Genomic DNA, 27,413 nt, shown 5'->3' on the forward strand with positions numbered 1-27,413 from the left:
AGCATATTCATATTAGCAATGATTTCAGACTGGGCCACAGGCCTAGCACTAAAGCAATATGCTACTATGAGTGAAACATAAATTTGGGACTCCAGCGTGGTTTCTTGCTCCCTGGGCCAATCAAGAGCCATATTTAGCCCTCCTCAGCCACAGGGACTTGTAACCATAACACAGATTCTCGAAGGTTAGTTGACTGAATGGAAAAAATGGGGTAGGCCAGAGCCTTGCGGCTCAGAGGAGTTTCCCAGGCAAAAAAAGAAAAAGCCATGAGCCTGTTTCTCTTCTCTTTTACACCAGCGTAACTCCACTGAGTTCAGTGGAGTCACTCCTGATTTATGCTGAAGTGGAAGGAGAATCAGGCCAATGTTCTCACTGTATTTCCTAGATAGCTCAATGTGCCCCTACTGATGCTTTGACACAGACAAGAGTTTAGCACAAGCCGCTCCAATGACACAGAAAAGGCAGCTTTAGACACTGACAGCTAAGCATTTTTGAAAACTATTAACCACGCTGGCTTCCGGTTGTTAACATTTCACTTCCTTATGGGCAGCTCCTTGTTGCTATTTGGTCTCTGCTCTAATACATTTATTTTTAATCTTATAAGATTGCCTGAGAACTAGTCAACAAGTGGGAATTAAAAACAAGAATCTGTCTAGTGTGTCCTGCAATCCAAGCTATGGATCTTTAATGCCTTCTATCAGTTTTTCAGTATGCATGCCCAGTCCCCAAATTAATACCATCAACTTTCCTAGAGTCTCATACAGACCATCTCAGTGTCACACTAGAGTACGAAGCAGGGTGAACTGGAAACCGTGAGCCAGATTTTGCCCTCAGTTAATCAAATGTAAACCAAAACTAACTCCACCAAAGCCAATGGAGTTACTCTGGAGTGACACTAGTGTTAACTCAGCACATTAGGTCAGTACTAACTAACTAAGACAGTAACGGTACTTAGAACATATTACGAAATAATGTTTTCAAAAACTAGTAAAAAAAGGTAATTGCCTAATCCATTTGCTACTCACTTCCACAGCATAGTGGAGAGATGATGAGGCTGGATGTAATGAAAGGTTCTCAAGAGGCCTAATATGAGGTTTCTCCCATCCTGAAGTCAAAGACCATTCGACTATCAGCATGTTGTCTGTGAAAACAGTTCCAAACACCAAACCACTGGGGTCTGGTTTTTCCTTGAAAGTGGTAGCTGGGTTAATAATTAAGTCTGCAGCCTGGAAGAAACATAAAACAAAGATGTATGAGTATTTAAAAATAAAATAATTCAAAAGTAGATTAAAAGTGCTTGTGCATCAGTCACCACAGAACTATAAATAGGCAAGGGAGAATGCAATGTTTTGTTTTACAATTTTGACAGATAACAAGGCTTAACTTTAACACTTTTTCTATTTTTATCTATTTGCATTTTAACAGTTGTGGGAAATTATGGGGGCGGGGGAAGTCAGACAGTAATTATTTAATGACAGAAACTGAGATTCAAAAATCTTCCTGCAAGATCATGTTTCCAGGATACAAAGACTTCTTCATATAAAGGAAGATTGTGACTTGACATAGGGAAGTAAGGTGCATTTTTGTTCCCAGCATCGTGGTGGAGGGAGGGGGAGAGTAGAGCAGGCTCTGAGGGGCCGCTAGTCCCCTTGCATACACAGATGGGCAAGAGTGGCTGGAGCAGAGCAGGACTAGGGCACAGCCTTCTCTCTATTCTCCCCCCGCCCGACCTTCTCATAACATGCTGACCAGCACAGCTCAGCTGGCTCAGAGGGGAAAGTAATCTGTCAGAAAAGGATTGTCGCTCTGAGTCATACTGCCTCCCTGGCACAGCTATGCACTGCCCTTTACTCATGGCTCCAAGTAAAGTGTCACTCTTTTATTTGATACTTAAAAATACAGTGCAATTAAATCACAGATGCATGAAGGTAGAAATGGTTCAGCACCAGCCATCGCAGATTCTGCAGAGGACTTGGCTTTTCAGACTTAGAAACACACATTTTCCAAAGCAAGAGGAATTTGGTCTTAGTCTTTTGAAAAAGTCTCTCTTTAAACAATCTGATTTTCAGGAAGCCTTTACTAAACAATGGCCTGTTTTTATTCTTTTTACATAATGTATTAGATGTAAAATGAATGGTGAGCCAAAGCACATGAAGAGCCAGAAGCTTTTTCAATTCTGATAAGACTTATCTAGGTATTACAATGCATTAGTTTGACAACAACAATTACAGTTCTCTTTGTAGGAACTTTTAGCCTGCCAACTGTGAACTCTCTAAAGGGAATAGCTCTGCTTAATGATTTCATGAAACCAAGAAAGGATTCTACTGAAAACCTATTATCAACCAACCATGAAAAAGATATTACCAAAAGCTGTATGTCAAAATAAAAACCAATATTTTGAAACCTGGGTGCCTAAAACTAGCCATCTAATATAGTCCCCAAAAAAACACTTAAACACAACCTTAACTTTAGGAATTTGGCTAACCGTTGATGTCAATGGGACTTATCACGTACTCAAAGCCAAGCATGTATTTGAGTACTCTTTGCTTTTCTGAATCAGAGCCTTACGTATCCCAAATTAAATGATTTTCAAAGGTGCTGAGCACCTGCAGCTGCCACCGAAATCAACAGTAACTCAGTATCTCTAAAAGTGAGGCCTTTTTTATTTAGGTAGCTAAATTTAGATTTGTGCACTTCATTTTAAGCTCCTGAATTTCAAAAATTTTAGCCAGAGCGTTTAGAGGGATAAATACTTTTTTTTTCATATGGGAGCTTATTGTACTTGAATAATATATCTTATTTTAAAAGATGTTATGCCAAAAGGTGCTAATGGCTACCATTGGGATGGGGAGGGGAACAAGGGACGGGGAGGGTTCTTGATCCAACACCATCACAGGTCTCGTTAAAGCCAACAGCTGTGCCAAGTGTTCTCTTTAAGGCTCAAGAGAAGGAGCAAATCAAACCCCTTTTTGTAGTAAAGACAGCTGCAAAAAATTGGAGGATATCATCCAAAGCATTAGGGTGAGAACTAAACTGTGTGGGACTGAGGGGTTTCTCTGGTTGCAAATCCTGGGGCTACCAGACTGGGCTGCAGGCTGTGTGTATTGGAGGCAAAGAGTCTGTAGAAGGAATTGTGAAGGTGGTCCTGAAAGGAAGCAAAGACAGAGCTTCTCTGGGCACAGAGCATGCTGAAGTAGCAGATCTCTGAGCAGGGTAACTGCCTGCTGCTGTTTGTTTTTATTATGTTCAGGGAAAAAGGCCCTTGTGTAGAATTTTTGTAAATAAAACTATAAACTACACTAAGATACCCGACTCCTCACGGATTCCTCATCCTAACAGAAACGATCCTGCAAGGCCCCAAATATTGGCTAACTGCTCAGGCCAAAGTGTCAACAATAATTTAGAGGCCCTAAATCTCTGATGTGAAAACTTACATGGGATAAATTAAAATATATATAGTTTGACCTCTACTGTTGTATGTCCTTTTCTTAACAGGGCTGGCCTTACCATGAGGCAAACTGAGACGGCAGCTTCAGGTGCCAGACTGGGGCGGGCATTGAGGGTGTCACTAGGACCCAGAGTATAGAAAATTGTCTGTGGCTGATGCATATGTATTCTCTCTGCGCTAGATGCACAGAGATGGTGCAGTGCTGTGCTGGAGGAAGGAGGGCACGAGAGACATAACAGGCAGGCAGGAGAAAAGGTGAGAGGCAGTAGCAGAAAGCAGCAGGAGCTGCAGGGAGAGAGAGGAGGAGGAGCCTCTTATGTACCTCTCTAGCACCCCCAGGAGCCTGGACTGATTAACACCAGCTTCTCAGGGAGCTTCCTGTTTCCTGCCGCTTCTCTGAACCCACTTGAGAGAACAGGCAGTCAACTGAAGTAGTAGGAGCCAGTTAGGCCCTTAAGACGCTGATATCTTCCCTCACTCAGGCCTTGCTACCAGCCTGGTTATTTGTCCCCTTCAACGGAGTGTTGAGAGCCACTATAGCTGGCACAGAACAGCAGTCACGAGTGAAAGAAGAAAATGCCTCTGAGGCAGCATTCAGAAAAAGAAAGAAAGGAAGCTTTTCTATTTAAGCGGGAAGGAGCTCTCCTGAGATACATAGACACAAATGTTCACGGTGAGCCTTCTGGCACCAGTGAGGATGTGAGGAGATGCCTGATCTTCCAGTTAGTCAGAGTGCAGGTGACCTGGAAGCTACTGCAGCATCCATATCTGCATCTCAAATGGATGTAACCATGCACATTCCTGAAGAAAAGTGTAGATCAGAGAAGAGTGTGGTGGAGGCGCAAGAAACAGCTGCTGCCGAGTTTAGTTCCTTAAATCTAGATGATCCAGGACTGTGGACCCACTTGAGCAATATCCCGAAGGACTTCCTTGTACTGCATGGGCCACAGCAAGCGAAAAACTTCATGTTCCCCAAAGACAATGACAATAGAAGTTTCCATCCAACACATTACTGGAGTGAAAGCCCCAATGGTGACAAAGTGGAGAGGCCATGGCTTATGTGCTCAAAAACCCAGAATGCTGCATACTGTTTTTGTTGCAAACTCTTCCAGTCTAATGTTCCAGCCACATTGGGTTCTACCGGAACAAAGGACTGGAAAAATCTAGCTAAAAATCTGGCATGCCATGAAAAGGCAGCAAATCACCAGAGAGCATTCCATAGGTGGAAAGAGCTTGAGATGAGACTAAGGTTAAAGTCCACCATAGATAATCAGCATCAAGAGAAGATTACATCAGAGTCTCTTTACTGGCAAAATGTTCTGAAAAGGCTCATTGCCATTGTGAAATGCTTGCTACCCAAAACCTAGCACTGCATGGCACTTCAGATCAGCTGTATGTGTCAAACAATGGAAACTTCCTTAAAATTGTGGAGCTGATGGGTGAGTTTGATGCTGGACTCCAGGAGCATCTAAGAAGAGTTACCACTCAACAAATGTACACACACCGCTACCTTGGAAAAACAATTCAAAATGAGATCATACAGTTACTGGCAACAAAAGTCAAACAGAAGATTGTGTCAGCAAGATATTACTCTTTTCAGAGTAGCAGCCGTGTTAGTCTGCATTCGCAAAAAGAAAAGGAGGACTTGTGGCACCTTAGAGACTAACAAATTTATTTGAGCATAAGCTTTCGTGAGCTACAGCTCACTTCATCAGATGCATTCAGTGGAAAATACCATGGGGAGATTTATATACATAGAGAACATGAAACAATGGGTGTTACCATACACACTGTAACGAGAGTGATCACTTAAGGTGAGCTATTACCAGCAGGAGAGCGGGAGGGAGAACGGGGGAACCTTTTGTAGTGATAATCAAGGTGGGCCATTTCCAGCAGTTGACAAGAACGTCTGAGGAACAGTGCGGGGTGGGCAGGGGAATAAACATGGGGAAATAGTTTTACTTTGTGTAATGACCCATCCACTCCCAGTCTTTATTCAAGCCTAAATTCATTGTATCCAGTTTGCAAACTAATTCCAATTCAGCAGTCTCTCGTTGGAGTCTGTTCTTGAAGTTTTTTTGTTGAAGAAGAAACTGGGGCAACTTTTAGGTCTGTAATCGAGTGACCAAAGAGATTGAAGTGTCTCTGACTGGTTTTTGAAGGTTATAATTCTTGATGTCTGATTTGTGTCCATTTATTCTTTTACGTAGAGACTGTCCAGTTTGACCAATGTACATGGCAGAGGGGCATTGCTGGCATATGTCACATTGGTAGATGTGCAGGTGAATGAGCCTCTGATAGTGTGGCTGATGTGATTAGGCCCTATGATGGTGTCTCCTGAATAAATATGTGGACACAGTTGGCAACGGGTTTTGTTGCAAGGATAGGTCCCTGGGTTACTGGTTCTGTTGTGTGGTGTGTGGTTGCTGGTGAGTATTTGCTTCAGGTTGGGGACTGTCTGTAAGCAAGGACTGGCCTGTCTCCCAAGATCTGTGAGAGTGATGGCAAATTTTGAAGCAACATCTGGGAACATCCTCTGTGACACTGAAACCACTGAGTGCCACACTGGGAAAGTTGAGTGGAGGCGATAAAGCCTATCAAACACCAAATTGGGAAGATAGATGATGCCATAGTTGCCATTATGGAGGATAATGCCATGACAGGAACTGTTCGTGGGAGAACAGTGGCAGAGGAAATGGAATCACCAGAAACATACATAACTTCAAATTTCTGTGTGGCTTAACATACTGTTTGAAATACATGTTGTAAGCAAGAGACTCCAAGGTGTTGACCTTGATATATCTGGAGCAATGGAACAACTGGACAAAGCAAAGTCATATCTACAGTCTTACCGGTCAGATGAGGCATTTCAAAACATTCTGAAGAGTGCACAGAAGTTGGCAGAGGAACTTCACACTGAAGCTATTTTCCCACCCATTCAAGAATACAATAGTCACCAGAGAATATGACATTTGGATTACGAGGCACGGGATAATCCCATAAGAGACTCCAAACAACAATTCAAAGTTGAATTCTTTAACCAACTTTGTGCAATACAGTCAGTTGAAGAATGTTTCATGCAGCTCAAGGAACACAGCAGTATATTTGGGATGTTGTATGATATTCCAAAACTCCACACTATAACTGAAGAAGACCTACACCAGCAATGCAGGGCACTAGAGACAGTGTTGATACATGATGAAATGCGCAATATTGATGTGAGTGATTTAGGTGATGAACTGAAAGCCCTTTCAAGATACATTTCAGCAGGATCAACTCCAAAGGCTGTTCTGGAATATATGTGCACAAATAAGATGACCACCCTCTTTCCAAATGCTTTTGTTGCTCTGCGCATACTTCTAACACTTCCTATAACAGTTGCCAGTGGAGAAAGCAGCTTCTCCAAGCTGAAGTTAATAAAAACACATCTACGCTCCACAACGACACAGGAGAGGCAGGTCAGCCTTGCAACCATCTCAATAGAGCATGAGCTCGCCCAGACTGTGGACCTTCAGGAAGCAGTTCAAATCTTTGCAACCAAGAAGGTTCAGAAAGCACCATTTTGATTATTCAAACAGATAAAAATGCCAGTGTTTACTACTCAAACAAGAAAAGTTATATTTGCTGTTCAGGTGTTTGAAAGGTAAGAGTTGTTCAGACATTTTAAGTAAGGCATTTTAAGTTGTTAGTTCTCCTTTATTGGGGTATGTAGCAGAGCAGTACCATGAGAGGAGTAGAACAGGAAGAACGGAGAACTGACACCTTTCAAAGTTTTGGCCCAAGTGAGGGGGCATGAGGGCGTCATTTGAACTCCCTGCCTGAGGTGCTAAAATGTTGGGGGCTGGCCCTGTTCCGTAAGTATCTCTCTCGCCTCACCACCTTCTGTTAATTTCTCTTCCTTTTTCCTCTTTGTTTTTACTGTGCTGGACACCAAACTACTGTGGTGATACCTAGATACCACACTGATTGGATTGAACACACAGAAGAAAAACTGTGAAAGATGCCACATTGACAACACTGCAAACTGCAGTCTCCTGTTTGCCCACAGAAGAGGCACAACACATGCAAGCGCAGAGCAAGTTTCCCCACACCCTTCAATGTGCCTCAGCCCTGAAATGGAGAGACCAGCATAAGGGGTGGGAAAAGCAAACTTTAGTGTCTATCCTTGGCCCCTCTATTCAGACCGCCAATATGTGTGGCAGTTACAATGGTAGTTTGTGTTAATTAATGCTCTCACACAATTCTCAACACTTCTGCCTGCCACATCCACCAAAGTAGGAGCATTGCTGGGAAAGTCACAGAAGAGGTAAATAAATTTATTTTTTGTTACTTGTATTGTGGTAACATTCTAAAAATCTAGATCGGGGCCACACGATACAAACATTAGCATGAAACTAGATATGTTGGATTCTACCCTCATCTGATCTGAGTATCTCCCACTGACTTCAACAGAATTTATTTCCATTGAGCAGTGGAAGAATATTGCCTCAGGAGTCTTGACTCTCAGTTCCATCCTCTAACCCCCAGATTCAACCACGGCAGCATGATCTAGGGGACTGGAAGCCACGACACATGGGTTCTGTTCCTGGTTCTGCCATTGGCCTGCTGGGCAAGCGAGGTCACCTCTATGCTTCTGTTTCCCTTCCCATCCTATTGTGTATTTAGAAGAGATCACAAGCTCTCTGGCAGAGACTGTCATTAGGTGTTTGGAGAGTGCCTTGTACCATAGGGTTCTAATCTCAATGGGGGCCTCTAGAATAATGCAAATATTAAGCATAAACAAAGTGTGGAAAGTCAAAACAGATCTGTCAGTTGTGACTCAATAAATAGGTAGAAACTCATTGCCAGCCTGTGTTCAATGGATAACTAATGGTATATGCACCACTGATATCTTTTCAAATGTCATAAAGCCTCCCTTACGATCTCTTTACTTTCATTCCCATTTTGATTCAAAACAAAGCCTGAGGCTCGAGAATGGAGGGTGAGTCACGAGGCAATGAGGCTGAAGTAAAAAGAAAATGAGGTGCTCTTACTTGAAAAAGGAAAGCGTCTCCTAAGTCGTGCCAGAAAAACCCTACAAAAACCTCAGCTTAGCTTGCAGACAGGATTTCTGAACGTCCGCTAGCACACACACCTGGTGCTACAGCTTGCTCCATTTTGTCTGACAGGATAGGAATCTGAGCTGAATATACTCTGGGTAATAATAATAAATAAAATAACAAATGATAGAACAGAGGGGACTTAAACCTATGGATCCACTTGGAACCACAGGTGGAGAAGAGGGGAGTGGCAGCTCTGGGGCTTACTTGCCTCTTCTCCCAGATCCTGTGGAAGCTCCACTGCAATCAAGCTATGCTTGGAGATGGGGCTGGAGAGATGGGCAGGGCTAAAGGAGGGAGAAAGAACTTCTGTCTACAGGTTTTGCTTCCTCATTCACCCTCTAGGCAGCAGATAACAATAACTCAGGCTCCAAGCCTCTCAGTGGAAGGAGGCACCAGAGCAGCTGTGCAAAGAGGTGGGCCCACAACATGACTGGAGGCTCCCTTTCCTGTGGATCTTGGTAACGAGTGGTGTTGGGGAACCATACCCATGCCTGCCCAAACTTCTCCTGCTTGTGGACAAGATTCCAAGGAAACTTCCCAATTTTTCAGAGCATTTAAGCACAAGCCTAACTTTAAGCATGTAAGTAGTCTCACTAACTTCATTGGGACATTCTTAAAGTTAATCATGTGCGTAAGTATTTTGATGGATCAGGGCCTGATTCAAAGCCCACAAAGTCAATGTGACTCATTCCCTTGACTTCAGTGAGCTTTGGATTCGGTCCTAAAGGAGGCAAAAGCGAGTGGAATCGACAGGCTCTTCAAAGCTCCACCCTGGAGTTCCTCTTCAGGAGGGTACAGGTTGGACCAATTACCCTTGCAATTTGGCCCTGAATCATTATCCTTTTGCTCTTCCACTAGTAGACTTGCAGTGAATTTTTTTTCAGATAAGAAAGAGGAAAAAATTATTTTTTCTGGCTCTTACAGAAAAATTTCTACCTGAGGATTAATGGAGCAAGTCTTCCCTTCAACAGGTAGCAGCATCTGAGATTTAACAGAGCCAGACTCCCCTTCAACAGCTAGCAGCGTTTTCTTATATAGCACAAAATCACAGCAAGCTAATCTCTTATTTATCAATCAGGTGTTAGATGGGCTCTTTGAAGCATTACTGACATCTCAAAAATTTAAAAAAAACCCCAATCACAGCAAAAATGATGGGGGGAGAGGGGGTTTCAAAATAATACACCTTAATTAGCAGAACAAATTTCTGACCAGAAACTGGGAAGAACAATGCAGTGACACTTCTGGTCGTTTTAACTACTTGCAAGTGTATCTAGCCATTTCATGTATATTAAGAAGCACCCAACACCTTAGAATGCTAGGCAATCACGTAAACCACTCACATTCTGTAGCATCCCCAACCACTCATAATGTAAGTCTGCTCAGTGACTACCCATATGCAAACAAGCATCAGAGGGGTAGCCGTGTTAGTCTGGATCTGTAAAAGCAGCAAAGAGTCCTGTGGCACCTTATAGACTAACAGACATATTGGAGCATAAGCTTTCGTGGGTGAATACCCACTTCGTCGGATGCAAACAAATGCTTGGGCAAAACTCTTATGCTCTGCAATATGCTCTGAAAAGAAATAAACTCTACTTCTAGCAGATCTGAAAAATAGAAAATTATCCTCAAGTATCATGACTTTTTAAAAAAGTATTATACGTTCTGCAAGTGCAATGGGTTAAATTCAGCCCTCTGTTACACCCTCGGTGGGACCAAGCTTGGCCCAATATCATGTGACTGTATTACATTTAAATCTCTTTAGATAGCCATATTTTAAAGGATTCTTTTCATAATGGAACATTTTATTAAACTAATTACACAATATGATTAACAATTAGTATCAAATGCCTGTTTTAAAAAACTTATCTGCCAGCTGGACTGATTGATTAACGTAATTTCTAATGCCGTGCTGTCCTTTGCCTTACAACTGCTGTGTTGCTGCACTGAAGCATAAACACCATGTTCCATTTTTAGAAAGTGCCTGGAAGAAGGTTTGATTCTAACACAAACTGAGGGCGCACGTTGGCCTGTGACACAGAACTGGAATACAAAGAAATCTGTAATACTTCAGTGCTGGGATCTCATTGTACAGTAATATAATATTTGGGATTTATATAGCATCATTCACCTGAGGACTTCAACACTTTAAAATTGACTAATTTCTTGATAAAGTCTCTACCATTTGCAAGGCAACTTGTTACTATAGGTACTGTATTTCACACATATGAAAACTGAGGCACAAAGGATTTTGTGTAAAAAATTTCTAACATGTCTAAAGTTAGACATTTATAGCCATAAAGTTAGCCACTTAAAGCAGCAGTTGCCTGATTTTCAGAAGAGCTGATTTCATCAGGAGCTGGAAGTACTTAACACCTATGAAAATAAGGTCACTTATTCAGGTGCCTACCTTCAGGCAAACGAGTTTGACATTTTTGGCCCAAGTGACTTGGCCAAAGTCACACATTACCAACATTGTAAAGCCAGGAATAGCATGCAGATCCCCTGTCTCCAAGTCCTGAGCATTAACCACTAGTTCATCCTGCCATCCTTTCAATGAACCATTGGATTTGGGCAAATAGTGTCTGACAAGAGTGCAACTCGAGTTCATTACTATCAACAGTATTTCATTGAAGTCTCCTGTGAATATATAATTATGAATTATGTATGGTAGAGTCCATTATTATTATAGGAACAGAAGTGTGGGGATTATAGTTTTAATCAGCTAGTTGATCATCTCTTATATTTTACAAAGTTAAAATATAACAAACAACTCAGTTGGCAAGTTATGTCCTATATCTAGTGTACATAAGCAAGGCATTACAAACTACCAAACGCCCTGTTGCCAGATTATGTACTAGTGCCTTCCCTGGGACACAGAGGGATAAGAATGCTTCCTTATGTGTGGGATTAGACAAAAGGTAAGTTCTCCAGATATCTATATTGCTAGAATATGAAGTTCAAGACATATGGGAAGTTTTACAGACAAGTAAAAAAGCTGGAGTAAAACAACAGGTCAGCCAAGTTTTATGAAAGATGGCTGAATCCCTTTCCAACATTGTATTTCCTATTGCCATGATGCTAAAATAAAAAGCCGTAACATTGTATTGGGGGACTCAATACCAGAACTACCAGAGGATAACATAAGACGGTTAGAGTAGCAATTGCTGGATGAATGAAATAACTACAAGGATGTAAGCTTCTTGGGGAAGGTATCCTTTTTCTTTGTGAAACAGTTAACAATGCATTGTTGGTGCTAAGCAAGTAACCTTAAAAACAATTATTCACATTGAAAAAATCCACAGAGATGGAAAACAAAAGGGTTTTTCCAAAAAATCTCAGCCTCTTTGTTGCATGATGCTCACCCTTTCTTAAAGGTCAAGTTCCCAGGTAAAATAAACTAAAACAAAGGATCACTCTCCTTCTCCGATAGATTAACCCAAGAAAAACCTCTTTCCTGGTTGTTTTTCCAGCTTCTTCCACTTACCTTGGCTCAGATCTGTTATTTGTTGGAGACAATTAGTCTTTTGCCTTTTACCTTTTCACCTCCTCCACTTGAAAATCCACAGAATTTTAGATAATGGGCACATATACACTATCAATGGCTCCACTGCAGTTAGAGAAGTCCATTTGCTGAAAGCCTGCAATTATTTCAGGGACATCATCCAACTTCACCACCAGTGGATCAACCACAGCAAAAATTGCATTGTAGAACCAACAGTTGTCTTGTCAACACTGAACTGACCAGCCACAGATCTGTAACAATCTGGGGTAGCTGGCTTCCAGAGGGCAATAGCAACCCACTTCTGGACTGTTATGGCCCTTCTCATCCTTGTAGCCTGGTGCTGAAAGGCCGTAGTGAGCTTCTCACAGAGCTTCTGGAAACTGGCCTTTTTCATATGGAATTTGTGGGCTACTGTTGGTCATCCCATGTTTGCATGACGTAGTCCCACCTCTCTGTGCTTGTGGGTCTGATCCAGAATCACAGGGCAGCACAGAGGGCCTCATCAGCCATTAAAAACTGCATCAGCACTCCTCCACCCCTGCTTGTGCACTCCCCTTAAGAAAGCTCACTGCGCTTTCTCCTGGCACCAAGCTACTGACAAAATGTGCACCTCCATTTCTTCCCCCCTTGCCAAAATAAGAGTTGCATGAGTGCCAATCTGGTACAGGTCACTGCTCCAAGCTGGATCCATGCCTTGCCACCAGTTGGAATGAAGGCAGTGGTTACAGATCTGGAGAATGCCAAGCTGGATGTGGTTTACTTTAATGAGGTGCTGGGTTCATACTACTTCCATGCAGGATCCCCAGAAGGGATAGAGAAGTTCTCACACAATACATGTCAGGAGCTTAGCTGCAGAGAGGGGGTTGAGGCCAAAAGACACAGTCTCCGCTGGTGTCATGCTGAAGGGTCAGGGTCAGAGTCAGTGAGCCATCCTGACTCAGAAGCTCAATGGATTTGCTGAGACTGGGATAGTGGAGCAGGGGCAGCACAAGGGGCTAGGAGCACGACATAGGGACCTGGAATTCAAAGCCAGGAGTGAGGGGAGGGATCAGGAAATACAACAGGGTTACTCCTGGGGGAATTCTGTGCCAAAAAATTCTATGCATAATATTTTAAAATTGTGCATATTTTAATTGTCAAAACAACACAATATAATCACACCAGTTTCAATTATTTTGGTAATTTATTTAAAAATACCTGTCAGCACATATGTCTGTAACAATACACACAACAAAAAAGATTCAGGAAATGATTTCTGGCAAATAGATTCCTTACCAGGCATAATAATACAGAACTCTGAGTAATAATTCATTTAAACTACAATACAGAAATGTATTTTCTGCACCCGCGGAAGCAGTGCAATGGTTTGGGGGAGTCAGGCGTAATGGAGGAGCTTAGGGAGAGGGAAGTAATTGCTGAGAAGGTGCCTGGGAGTGAATCAGGTGGGTTGTTTGGTATGGGTGGGAGAAGTACAGAACAGGATTTTTGTCAGGGGAGGAACTGTTAGGGAGGTGGGAAGCCTTCCTCATGCAGACCCTGGCTGACCCCTGGCCTCTCCCGTTCAGTCAGGCACATCTGCCCCCGTGTCCCTGCACCCCCACTCAGTCACCCTGCCCCACTTACCCATGTGTACCTGCACCCTGTGACGGGTTGGGTCACAGAAATCCCCTTGGGAACTGCCCCTGATGTGCTGGGACTACCTCTGAGCCCATTTTCCCTAGCAGCTTGGGACTTCAGTACTTTGCCTTGTTTGATCCTGACACACTTGCCTGCTACAAACACAGATTCAGATCTGAACCACGTCCCCACAAGCTGCAGGCTTAACTGAAAACAGCTTAAGAAGTACTCCTGTCTCCAACTCTCAGATACCCAGCTCCCAATGGGGTCCAAACCCCAAATAAATCCATTCTACCCTGTATAAAGCTTATACAGGGTAAACTCATGAATTGTCCACCCTCTATAACACTGACAGAGAGATATGCACAGTCATTTGCCCCCCCAGATATTCATACTTACTCTGGGTTAAATAATAAGTAAAAAAGTGCTCTTATTAAATACAAAAGGTAGGATTTAAGTGGTTCCAAGTAATGACAGACAGAACAAAGTAAATTACCAAACAAAATAAAACACGCAAGTCTAAGCCTAATACAGTAGGAAACTAAATGCAGGTAAATCTCACCCTCAGAGATGTTCCAATAAGCTTCTTTGACAGACTAGCCTCCTTCTAGTCTGAATCCGGCAATTACTCACACCCCTGTAGTTACTGGCCTTTGTTTCAGTTTCTTTCAGACATCCTTTGGGGTGAAGAGGCTATCTCTTGAGCCAGCTGAAGACAAAATGCAGGGCTTTCCTAGGGGCTTATATAGCCTTCCTCTTGTGGGTGGAAACCCCTCTCTCCCCCTGTGTAGAATTACAACTACAAGATGGAGTTTTGGAGTCACATGGGCAAGTCACATGTCCATGAACGACTCAGTTCTTTACAGGCCGACATCATGTTTGCCTGAACGTCCTCAGGAAAGCTCAGACGTGGATTGGCGTCAATAAAGGTCCATTGTTGGCCAAGTACTCCCAATTACTTGAATAACCTCTTCACATTATGTTGACCAAATCTGCCTTAGGTGCTTTCTACAGGAAACACTTTAAATACAAGTTTAGAGCCAATGCTCAGAACTTCAGATATAAAAATGATATATGTATACGAATAGGATGAATACATTCAGTAGAACATAACCTTTGCAAAGATGTGTTATATGGCATATGTAGCATAAAACATATTCCAGTTATGTCAAATTTACATTCATAAACATATTCTATAAAGTATTATGGGGTGCAATGTCACCCCCCACACTATCCCTCCTCATGTGTCCCTGTACCTCAATTCAGCCACCCCTCTTCCTACCCCCTGCCCCATGTGTTCCTGAATCCCCATTCCCATTCAGCCCCTGGCCCAATGCTGTCACCCCACTAGCTCCTGTGCCCCCACCAGCCCTTCTGAACCCCAGTCTGTGTGACACCCTACGAGTTCCATGTGCCCTGCTCTGTCCGTCCCACCACTTGGCCCCACAGGCAGGGTGCTGTGAGAAAAGCAACCTCTCCTCCTCCCTATCCAAGGCTGGCTGCCCTCTGTTCTGACACTATAGCAGCCCCTAGTGGCCGAAAGGTGTAATTGCAGGGCCTCTTTGGCAGAATTTATTGTCTGCAGAGAAAAAAGAAATTCTGCAGGGGACATGAATTCTGCGTGTGTGCAGTGGCACAGAATTCCCCCAGGAGTATAGCGTCCATTTGCAGCAGCAAGCTGTGGTCCACCTAGTTGCATAGACAGCCTTCAAGTATTTTCCCCAGGTCTTAAATAGCATACCCGAGCCAATTAGGAGATTCACTATGCACCACCAATTAAGGCCTCTATTGCTGGGGCATCCAGTGATGTCTGAGCCTTCAGGGCTCCTGTTCCCCGCTTCACCGAAGTTATCAAACGGCTGTGTGGACAGGAGCCAGCAGACGTGAATTCTAGACCCACAGATCCTCACAAAATATTGCAAAAGCATTCATAGAGCAGTGCAGTTTCCTGAAGTGCTACATAAGCATGGGACGTGCCGCCAGAAGTCTTAGTGCCACATACAATTGAGTGCAGCATCAGAGTGGATGTAGAACATTACATCAACCCCACTCGGCACTTGACTGGTATTGTGTACTGTGGCCACCCTCCCTCATGATAGACTAATACGAGGGAAGCTACTTAAGGGTAGATCATACAAACTAATTCTGTAACACAGATGTACTCTTAGTTTACGAGAAGGTAAAAGGATGTCTCTTTTAATATAGTCACTATATTAGAAGAAATGCACTGAAAAAAGACAGTGCAAGTGTTAGGGAAAATCCCAAATCTAATGCTTTGAGTACAAGACTAGGAGTCAGGAAACATGGGTTCTGCTCTTGACTCACCAACAGATGCACTGTAACACACAGGGCAAATTATTTAACATCTCTACAATGAAAAGTTAAATTGATAACTTCAGCTTCTCCATCTGTAAAGACATTGATTAGTACTGCCCTTTACAGTACTAATCAACCTCTCTTACAGTGCTTGGAGATCCTCAGATGGAACATGCTACCTAAGGACAAAGTACTATTATTCCATCAACATCAGAACTGGCTTTTGACCTAGTATCTTGAGTCTAATAGTGGCCAATGCTAGATATTTCAGAAGGTAATGTAACCCCCCTCCCCCCCAAATGCTATCAGTGGGTAATATTATATACCTCTAACTGGTCAGCTTATGTCCTGAAGCAAGAGAAAACAGTATGTAAAAGCACCTGTCTGGGATACATGAATTCTTGCAGTTAATGCTCATTTCACACAATCAAAAGATTAGGAAAACAGGATGAGAAAATGTGGATTCATTTCCTTTATGCAACTTTTCTCCTAAAGGAAAATTTATAGCTGAACACCCAAAATTTATCATGAGGACTAATATAAGCCATTAAAGTGGAATTATTAAATATGGAACTAACACCAGTAGAGTGTGGCCTCTTTAAACCAGATAAGAGAAAAACAATCTCTCCAACACAACACATGGCCCTAGAGAGCAATAATACAGTACAAGAACAGGTATTTTATGATCAAGTGGGCAAATGAGCTACAGATGCCAATAAATGCTGATAAATTGAGAGCAAAGATATTAAAATCTTCAAATAGAGGATAATATCTGAAGACATGTTGTGACAGGGTGCTGGCTAGGAAACCCTGAGCCATACATCTGTCATGCCAGTTCCAATCAGAAAAAGGGAATTGGAGCTGGCTAAGTAAGTCCAGGGCTAAATGGCAAATGGGGAACAGCTGCCAACCTCATTAGCCAGTGGCTACATAAAGGCTGGCAGGAAGGCAGGTGGGGGGGGGGGGGAGAGGAGAGGAAAGGGAGGAGCCAGGGAGTTAAAGGCTACTCTCTCCTGCTGGCTGCAAGCTTGACACTGTCTGTAGCTACAAGGGTGTGGGAACATCCACTGTGAATAAAGAGCATGGGTGATAGCACTAGAGCAGAGATCTCTGGCTGGTTTGTGGGTGCAGAAGTGGCTTAAGACAGAGGGGCCTGCCTGTACTCTGTTACATGTGGGGGCTTGTCTGGGACCTGAGCCAATGGATGTGGTTGGCAGCCCGGAGATGGAGGAGACCCTGCAGTGGCTCGTCAAACAGCAGGAGCCGATGCAGAAGGCCTTGCAAGGCTTCCAGCAGTCCCACCAGGCCGAGAGACAGACCTTGCTAACCTGGCAGGCAGATTACCAGAAAAGCCTACAGAACTTTATAAGAGAGCAGACCAGTGTGCAGCAGCAACCCCTGCAATGAATGGTGAGCCCCACGGTAGGGGATGTCACCCAGCCGCAAGGCTTGGGACTCTGTAAAATGGGCCTGGCAGATGACCCGGATGCCTTCCTCAGTACATTTGAGTGGGTAGCCATGGGCACTGAATGGGATAGGGCAACCTAAGCCCTACAGCTGGCTCCCTACCTGCGGGGAGAAGCTCAAGTGGCCTACACAACCTAGAGCGAGGAACAGGCCCAGAACTATGAGACGGTGAGGGTGACCACCCTAGACCGGGTGGGCCTGTCGGCCGAGAAATACTACCAAAAGTTCTATGCAGCCTGATGGACAGGGGCTGTGTGGCCGTGGGCATTTACCCAGGGACTGATGGACTGGGCTGCCCGTTGCTGAGGCCTGAGACACACATGGTGGGGGAGATAATGGATGTCCTCATCCTAGAACAATTGCTACAGGGCCTCCCCAAGAATATCTGAGTCTGGGTCAGGCAACATCAGCCAAGTATGGTTGATATGGCAGTCAAGCTGACTGATGAATACACGAAGGCAGACGTTCCCTGAAGGGAGAGCTGACCCTATAAAGACAGAGTTGGGAAGAAGCTGGAGGAAACCCCTTCCTGGGAAAGGTCCTGAGAGGAAGGAGGAACCCCAAGGAGCCAGCGTGATTGTTTGCTAGCAGTGTGGGTGGCCAGGACATATCTCGGCATTCCCCCTTTTATGGAATGTGGGTGGACTGAATTTTGTGGCTGGACTAATGCTGGAGGGCGGACAAGGGGGCAGAGGCTATTCACCATCCCGGTAAGGGTGGGGAGGAAACCCCATAGGGGCCTGGTGGATATAGCTTCAGCCTTCTTGCTCATCCAGAGGGGGCTGATAAAACCACCCTGGATAATTCCAGGTGCACAGATGGTCCTGGAGTGTATCCACAGAGACAGGAGATACTGCCCGGTGGCCCAGGTGCCCCTAGAAGTGCGCGGCAGCTTTAAATGGGAGCGGGTCAGTGTAGTAGAGGGGTTACCATACCCCGTTGCGTTGGGCACAGACTAGGACCCTCTCCCCAAAGGGAAAAGGAAAGGTTCTCCCAAAGAAGGGGGCAGGAACCCCTAGACTGAGAAGCCCCAAGAAGGAAGAGGAGCAAGATCCTCGGGATAATGAACATGAGAACCCCAGACAACAAAGCCTGGATAGGGTAGACAAAGGGGAAGGACGTGCAGGGGACATGGCCAGCCCAAGCCCCTTCGAGGGAGAAAAGGGGCAACTGGGGCTCCTCAGACCACAGCTCCCAGGAGAAGAAACGGGCCCCCGCTTGGTGGCTTGGGAGAACCTGAGACCCAGGGTGTCCAGCAGGAGGTGAGGATTGGCCTCGAACCCCTACTGGAAAAAAGGGGATAAAGGAGAAGGGATGCCTGCAGGAGTGTGACGGGTGTGAGGATCTGTGGGTGATGGCAAAACTATAGGGACATCCACCCCCCAACCAGTGTGGGTTGGAGATGAAGGAACCTCCAGGGGATGATGCTGGTGATCACCCAAAAGAGGGGGAGAGGCTTTCCTGGGCTAACCCCACCAGACAGGGACGGAGAGGCCGAGGAAGGACTAACCTGGCAGTTCATAAGTGGGGAGGTGTGTGACAGGGTGCTGGCTAGGAAACCCTGAGCCAGACCTCTGTCATGCCAGCTCCAATCAGGAAAGGGGAATTGGAGCTGGCTGAATAAGCCCAGGCTTAAGTGGCAACCAGGGAATAGCTGCTGGCCCCGTTAGCCAGGGGCTACATAAAGGCAGGCAGTAAGAAAGCTGGGGGGAGAGGACAGGGAGGAGCCAGGGTGTTAGAGGCCGCTCTCCTCTACTGGCTGCAAGCCTGACTTTGTCTGTAGCTACAAGGTGCTGGGACTTTCAACTGTAAATAAAGCGCATGGGTGATTGCACCATAGCGGATGGTTTGTGGGTGCAGAAGTGGCAGAAGAAAGAGGGGCTTGCCTGCACCCTGTTACAATGTCTAATTGCTTTAAATCTGTTCAGCTCATATTCAGAGTGTCACCAAGCTATGTAAGAACCCCACCCCAAATACATAGCAATGTTACGTAACTTCCTCTGACTCATGTTCTGAGCATGTTTGAAAATTGACCTGAGTTAAGAGTTCAAAAAATAAATAAAAGGCAAAGTGCTTTACACTCTTAAGACTTTTTATGGGTTTGATTCATTGCATCACTCCAGTTTTATGCCAGTGAATTTCTACTGGTTAATTCATGATTTTAGTACACTGCTTGAAAAGATAAAGTACTACATATTTTAATTATTTTTAAACCTGGCTTGGGGAGGGGAAAAAGTGAATTTTTGTGAGAAATTTCCTCTCTGCCCCCTCCCCCCCCGTGTTTTTTTTTTGTAAAGGAAAAAAAATTATCACCTCTACAGACGATTCACTTTACAAGGAAAGAGTTGCAAACAGAAAAATGATTCTTTAAAGAAAAAGTAAACATTTTCTAAAAATGTTTACTATCTCAAATCAAATACTGGATGGGTCAGATCCTTGCCTCAGACAGACACAGACAGTTGCTACTGACTTCACTGAGAATTGCACCCACCTTAGAATTACACTGGTGTAAAAATGGAATAATGCACTAATGCATCAGGCTCTACATTTGGAGACTGTTTTGCAAATGGAGACACCATTTTCCAGAAGAAGCTAGGGCACTATTTAATGCTTTCTGGATGTATTCTTACTGTAGCAAATCCTGCTGCACAGAGTAACAACATCTCATTTGCCTTGCAACTCACTTGCATTTGTTTCCTCATGAGCCAAATCCCAATATGCGTTCTCTGGTCTGCTTATTTATGCTCACACACATTTAGAAACTAGCAGCCAGTTAAACCACACACCTCCACGGCTCTTCACCTCCAACCACAATGCATTCAGCTTTTAATCTCTGCTACCCTAGCTGCCAGAAAATGGAGAAATACAGACCACCACTCCAATGACGTGGAGAGATGAATGGCACCTGGACAAAAAGCACAAACCATGCAGCTCACCAAAATATGACTATCAAGAGTTACTTGATTTGGGGATCCATACGCTGAGCACATTAAAACACAGAGCTAAGACTCCTAGCATAAGGAACAGTGACAGCTGTCTAAGACCTGCAAGAACAAAAACCAAGATGTGCAGGAAATGTTACAGCAACCTCTCAACATGGACCATAAACACGTGCACTTCTTTTGTAGTGTATTTTTAGTTGCTTTACACTTAATCAGACTGTGGAACAAATTATTGTTTGGAGCTACTGTGACATAGTTGTTTCTCTTTAACAACTGTTTTTGAGGGGGAGTATGGGTGTATACAAAGAATATTATATTACTCAACTATATAGATTCATGGGGGGCCTTCAAAGTTCAGAATCTGCACTCTCCCCTCCCTCCTTTCACCCAGTATCTGTATCACTAACACCATTAAGTGCTCTCTAAACCACTAAGTCAATTGTAACCATAGTGCCCTCTAAATCACTAAGTCAACTGTAAATTAAGGGCAAGATTATGTAAACTGAGGAAGCCTTGAATTTCTTGTTTAGTGTTCATGTATGAACTTTTTTCTTTTTTTAAAAAAAATAAGGAAATTCCATGACAAAAAACTATGTAAAGATATAGTTAAGGTTCAGAGTACGTAGCAGTAATTTAAGGGAAAAAAAAACATTATGCAGCTATTGTAATTATCCCAGGAGCAAACATTACAAACCCAGGAAATTCAGAGCTATGGTTATATTTAAATATGAAATTCAAATATGATAAAGTATAGAAATGAATAGTTTACACCCAAGCAACATTAATTTACCGTTGGCGTAAGCGTGAAGGTGACCAACCACCCTAATGTGATTTAAAAAGTAACTTTAATCTAATCTGGAACCACAAACACTCAAATGCCTTAATCATAATCATATTCACTGCATGTTATCACTACCTGGCAGAGTTAGAGACTATATCTGTTCTGCTGTGAAGATTTTGCACTTGTGTAAACTTTCCTGTATGTACATCAACCTCAGAAATATTTTCTGCAATGCATGGTATGAGCACAATTTCATTGATCAGTTTCTTGTGTTTTCATGTACTGCACTCTTTTGAATACAAACTAGAAGTTAGATGCAGAAGACATCTAAAAAGCTAAACACGCCTTGTTAATCACTGACAGTCATTTGAAAAGTACAGAAAAAGATTAGTTTTGAAAAGTGATATTAATGCTGGTGAAAGGTGCTGGGCCGACATCCCTGGAGACTGAAATCCTTTGTACATAAAATTGATACAATACAGGTAGCGGCAGTGTAATCATTGCTCCCATTCATGTGCCTCATCCCTAACTTAATTAATGGTGCTGTATCAGTTGTAAATGTGAGATTGATTCTTCAGGAAGCCTAGACTTTGAATACAATAAGGGTTAGCTTTCTGACAGCTGGAGAAATTAAAAAAGTATTTTAGTGATAATTCATGTGCTGGAGATGCAGAATCTAGTCTACTGACTTCAGAGTAGTCAATGAGAGTTGAGAGCAATGAAAAGCTAGTAGCAGAGTTTGGTACTTAGCACACCCATAAGAAATACTTCCTGCCAGTCTGCAATGAGATGAGCCTGCAGTCTTTTGTCTGATAAAAGTCCCACTGACTTTCACAGGAGTTTAACCTGTCTAAAGACTGCAAGCTAGGGTCTAAGAAAAAATGTGGTCTCAGGAGGAGGAATCTGGCATTCAAGAATGGGCATTACACAATTTACACAATACATTTTACTTAACACCATTGAATTATACCCTCTTTTCTGTACTTCCATTCCTAACATCTTGGATCATCAGGTTATTGGTGCATAAATAGCAACTTTCTCCAGCGTAATCAGCCTCCTATTGAGTTTGATGCCCTTAGCAATATCATTATCTGTTGTTTCTGAAGTCACAGCTTTGCAATTTGCTTCCATTGAAGTGGTTGTGAAGTGCACTGGATTGGTTTGGGGTTTTATTTTTCCCCGCTATTTCCCTGCCCCTCCTCCATTTATGCAGTGTTTTAAATTTGGTTGTAAAGTTCAAAGCAAGTATAAATTATTATTTCATACAGTGCGACCAGCAGGATCCCCAGGCGGCCCTCTCAAACACACAGAAAATATAATATTTTCTAAAAACTCATCTCTGTCAGGGGTCTGCACTTAATCTTACCTCAAGTAACAGAGTCATAAGGCAAAAATGGACTTCCAAATTAGACCTTATCCTGAGCTGGCTGTTTTTTAGGGTTTCTCCATTCAGGACCCTCTGTCCCTCCTGCTAGCGCTCTCTTGCCTTAGAGAGACTCTCAGTCATGATGCTCCATTCTGGCTGAGATGTGGGAATGGAGGGGAGCAGAAGGAGGGAGAAAGGAAAGTGCCTCCCAGTATTCTCAACCTTCTGGGGACCTGCCTGACTGAGTGTAATTTAGCACAGCCGCAGGGCTGCTCTAATCTATGCTCAGTCTGCCCATGGCCCCAAAACAGTCAGAGCACATTGGCACTCTGGTCCTGTCTTTCCTCCCTTTGGCATATACCGGAGGTTCCAAGTGGGGGAGGAGAAAGCACATAGGGCAGTTCTGTCAGCCCTTACAGCAGGATTCTTTTGGGTTTTGTTCGTGTTTTGTTTTTTTACACAGAGGAGTGCCACGGGCTTTAAGGCCTCTGTATATCCCATCAAGTATAAAGGGATCAAAGGATAACAGTGGAACTAATGAAAACTACCTAAACCGTCTGCCAAGGGGAGACAACAGAACAGCTCTAGACTTCCATACATACTGGGCCCCTACAGCTTGACAACTAGTTACATACAATATAAATATTTTTTTAAACTGACATTCTCCAAAACAGAACTTCTAGTGGAAGAGTCATCCTAAACCATTACCCACAGGCAGAACTGTGGTGCCCCACTACTAAATGGCTGATATTAGGTTTTGCCTTACTGGCATCCCTCTTCGTGTGCAGAGGGAGGCAAGCACAACAAGAAAAGTGGCGGCCTGTTGCCATGAGACCAAATCTTGCTACCAATGAAGTCAGTGGCAAAACCTTCGTGAATGTCAAATGAAGGCCAAGATCAGAATTGGCCTTATCAAGACTGATTATAACCTTTGGTAGCATTTATTTTTCATTTCTGATTTAAGCCAGGGAAGCTAAAAGGGAAATAACTACTTAAGCCTAAAACAGAATTGTGCACTGGGCTGGCACAGCAAGCAAAGAATCAGGAAGGGCAGGCTGATTACCAGGGTTATCACCACAATTTCATTACAAATACCACAGTAGTCAACAGTAACACACAAGGAAATGCTGAAAAAGCACATGACAGTTCAACTGGGTTTTTTTTTAAACCCATATTTTTTAAACAGTTGCAAAAGTCTGATGGGGCTTTTTAAAGGACATGAATGTAAAGTAAGAAGAGAGAGAGAGAGAGAAATACACAGATGAGAAAAAAGGAAGAAAGGCAAAACTTGTACAGACAAAACAAAGAGGATAAGTAGGAATAAGGAGGAGAGAAGGAAGAAGCAAAGGCAAAAAAATAGCATAGAAGATTAAGTGGGAGAGGAGGGTTTCTGGGGTGCTCCTGCTAAGCTCCAATTTCCCAGCAGAAATGTGAAGTTGACATCTGTATGCACACACTGCTTAAAATCACCAATACATTTTGTGGAAGTGGGGAGAGGAGGAAAGAGAGAAGAGCAAGATTTTAATTGTTTAAGTTCTAAACAGAAGAGAAAAAGCAGGGCATTGCTTCGTAGCAGCTTCTGGCAGCTCATCAGCATTAATAAGTATTGTCTGGTTGTTAAGCACTGACGGTGTGCCCAAGCTGAGGTGCTAGGCTTTGGAGTGGCTGCTCAGACCCTTGACTCCGCAACTTTGAAGTGGGCTAGAAATGACTTATTTTTGAACATTGCCAAAGCTTAATAAATAGGAATAATAAATGTATACGATACAGTCTTTGTTGAGAGGAATTTTCAATCTCTGAATCAATACTGGATGATATTGTTTTACATATGGGACTGGCAGTACTGTATGTTGTAAGTGTTAAGGTACACAGATAAATGCCATTTTTATTTAATTTAAAGACCAATATCCAGCAACATTTTAGCAGGCAGCTGATGCATTAAGATTAGGTTAGTTCTCATGCAGTTTTGGACAGTACATAAGCCACCAAATGCATTATGCACCTCCATGATGTTCTGCCCTGGTTCAAATCGGGCATGTTATGTAGTAGGATGCCTATGAAGGTTAGGTGTCTGCTGACACCGACCAGCCATCATGTTTTAGACCTTCAGGGGGAGGGGGAGCGGAGTCTTTTTCTTCCTGCTTTCACTGGGTCAGAGTTTCAGATGATTCTTGCAGGGAAGTTGGTAGGCATTCGGAGAAGCTGACCATACCACCTTAAAAAGAAAAGGAGTACTTGTGGCACCTTAGAGACTAACCAATTTATTTGAGCATAAGCTTTCGTGAGCTACAGCTCACTTCATCGGATGCATACTGTGGAAAGTATAGAAGATCTTTTTATACACACAAAGCATGAAAAAATGGGTGTTTACCACTTAGGCTTGAATAGAGACTGGGAGTGGCTAAGTCATTATGCAAGGTAACCTATTTCCCCTTGTTTTTTCCTACCCTCCCCACCCACCCAGACGTTCTTGTTAAACCCTGGATTTGTGCTGGAAATGGCCCACCTTGATTATCATACACATATGTAAGGAGAGTGATCACTTTAGATAAGCTATTACCAGCAAGAGAGTGGGGTGGGAGGAGAGAAAACCTTTTGTAGTGGTAAACACCCATTTTTTCATGCTTTGTGGGTATAAAAAGATCTTCTATACTTTCCACAGTATGCATCCGATGAAGTGAGCTGTAGCTCGCAAAAGCTCATGCTCAAATAAATTGGTTAGTCTCTAAGGTGCCACAAGTACTCCTTTTCTTTTTGCGAATACAGACTAAGACGGCTGCTACTCTGAAACCTGTCATACCACCTTAGTGAGAGTTGGGCAACTGTTTGAAACTGTGGGACCTGTCTAGTTAGGAAGCAAATCACCTCATTTGACTTGAATTTGATGTTTTCAATCATTCAGAGATGCTTCATCTGAATGGTGTCCAACTTCTTTTCACACTTGACAGTAAGGTGCCATGTTTCAGTCCCATAGCATTATATATCCTCATCTTCATCTTTCTACTTATCAGGGTGCTCCATTTGTGAAAGACATTTTTGATGGGGCTATTATTGACTATGCTTTTTTCATTCTGGGCTTCAAGTTCTTTCTTGATGCCGCCCGTCAGGGCCGTCCCTACCCATATGCAAAGTACGCAGCTGCGTAGGGCACCAGGAAATTTGGGGTCCCTACCCATACGCAAAGTACGCAGCAGCATGCTGCTCCAGCCCCTGCTCCGCCCCTTTCCCAAAGCCCCCGCCCCTGCTCCGCCCCCGCCCTGCTTCTTCCCACCCACAAGTCCTGCCCCCACTCCCCTGAGGACTGCAGCAGGGGGTGGGCCTGCACTCACCGGTGCAGCAGCGGGTAAGTGCAGCGACCCGGCCCCAGCCGCACCACCAGTGAGTGCCGGGGGCCGGTTCCCCCTGCCTCCCAAGGCTGGGAGTCAGGGGAGCACAGCAGAGTGGGCTGGGGCTGGGTTGCTCCACTTTCCGCTGCCTCGTAAGTGCAGGGTCAGGCCCGACCCCGCACTCACGGGGTGGCGGGAAGTGGAGCGACCCGACCCTAACTCGCTCCGCTCCACCGGCTTGTGCTGGGGGGTGGTTTCTCCCCAGCCCCCCAAGCCTGCTCCTTCCCCCTGCGGAGGCCTGGGCTCCCCCATGGCTAGGGATGGCCCTGCCGCCTGTGTTATTGATAACGGAGCCGAGGTAGGTAAAATCACAGATAATCTCAACTGGTTGATCACCCACTAAGATGCAAGAGCCTGCAGCTTATTTAAAATGGCCTAATGGTAAAAATTTGGTTTTACTGAAATTAATTTTCAGGCTGACTTTTCCCACTGAGCTTCCCAGGGTTTAGATTCAACAACTAACAATATGTCATCAGCAAAATTGATGTCAATGAGGTTTTTATCATCGTGTGGTATACCTAAAATGCATTTATTTAGTGTCCATTCAAGAACATAGTCTATGAAAGCATGGAAGCATTCTGGGGCAGCAACACATCCTTGTTGAAAGTCCAACCTAATTTGGAAGAAAACAATCCTTTCCCATTTACAAGAAAGCAGCTTGAGGAGTCATCTTACCTTAGAGACAGAAAATTCTGCAAAGCTTGTCAGGAATGGCTATGAGTTTTAGCTAAAGAGATTCCCTGTTAATGGAGTCAAATGCAGGCTTGATATCCATGAATACAATTTGAATTCTCTTGCCTTCTTGATAAGCTATAGACTGTGACGATTTACTCCACAGCGGAATAGCCGGCTTGTTGTGGTCTTCTCTTGCTCCTTAAGATATCAGTGGCTTGGGCCAACAAGACAGAAGCAAAAAACTTTCCCTGGTATGGTGTCGCGGGGCGACGACTCACCAGTGCGGTGCTTCCTGCTGGTCGTCCAGGGAATTAGCTCTTCACCAGCACTGGAGCGCCCTCTGCAGGCCAGTATCTCATCTGCCACTGTTCCCCGTGTCCCTCCCGGACCCCGGTGCCTCTTTATCTCAGGGTTCTGCCCCAGCAGTACCCCCTCGCTCTAAACCCACCTTGTCTCAGTGGCTACTGCCAGTCATCAGCTAGCCCCCGTTCACTGGGGCAGACTGCAGTGTAATGGCCACTCATCAATGGCAAGGGGTTAGGACTAGCTGCCTCTGCCTATTCCTCAGGCTGCCCTTCTGCAGCCCCAGTGCCTCTATAGGCCTTCACCAAGGCCTGCAGCCTGGGGGGTTACCAGGCTGGAGCTCCCCAGCTCCCTTTGCCCTTCCCCAGCGCTGCTCTGCTCAGGCACCCTGTTCCCAGGCAGCTAGCCCTTCCCACTCCAGGGCTAGAGTGGGACTCCCTCAGCTTCTGGCCCACAGCCCTCTTCAGGGCCGGCTCTAGGTTTTTTGCTGCCCCAAGCAAAAAAATTT

The 27,413-nt window shown here is 44.1% G+C and overlaps 1 protein-coding gene across 4 annotated transcripts in view; it reads right to left on the bottom strand.

Moving 5' to 3' along the window:
- BCAT1 (branched chain amino acid transaminase 1) overlaps nt 1-27,413 on the bottom strand; it is a 108,499-nt gene that overhangs the window by 40,747 nt on the left and 40,339 nt on the right. For all 4 annotated transcript variants that reach the window (XM_084620334.1, XM_084620335.1, XM_084620333.1 and 1 more), the window contains exon 3: nt 1,026-1,226. In XM_084620334.1, coding sequence (XP_084476460.1) covers nt 1,026-1,226 — 201 coding nt within the window. The remainder of the gene's footprint in view (nt 1-1,025; nt 1,227-27,413) is intronic.

Source organism: Lepidochelys olivacea (assembly GCF_965140295.1).
Source record: "Lepidochelys olivacea isolate rLepOli2 genome assembly, chromosome: 1".
NCBI lineage: Eukaryota > Metazoa > Chordata > Testudines > Cheloniidae > Lepidochelys > Lepidochelys olivacea.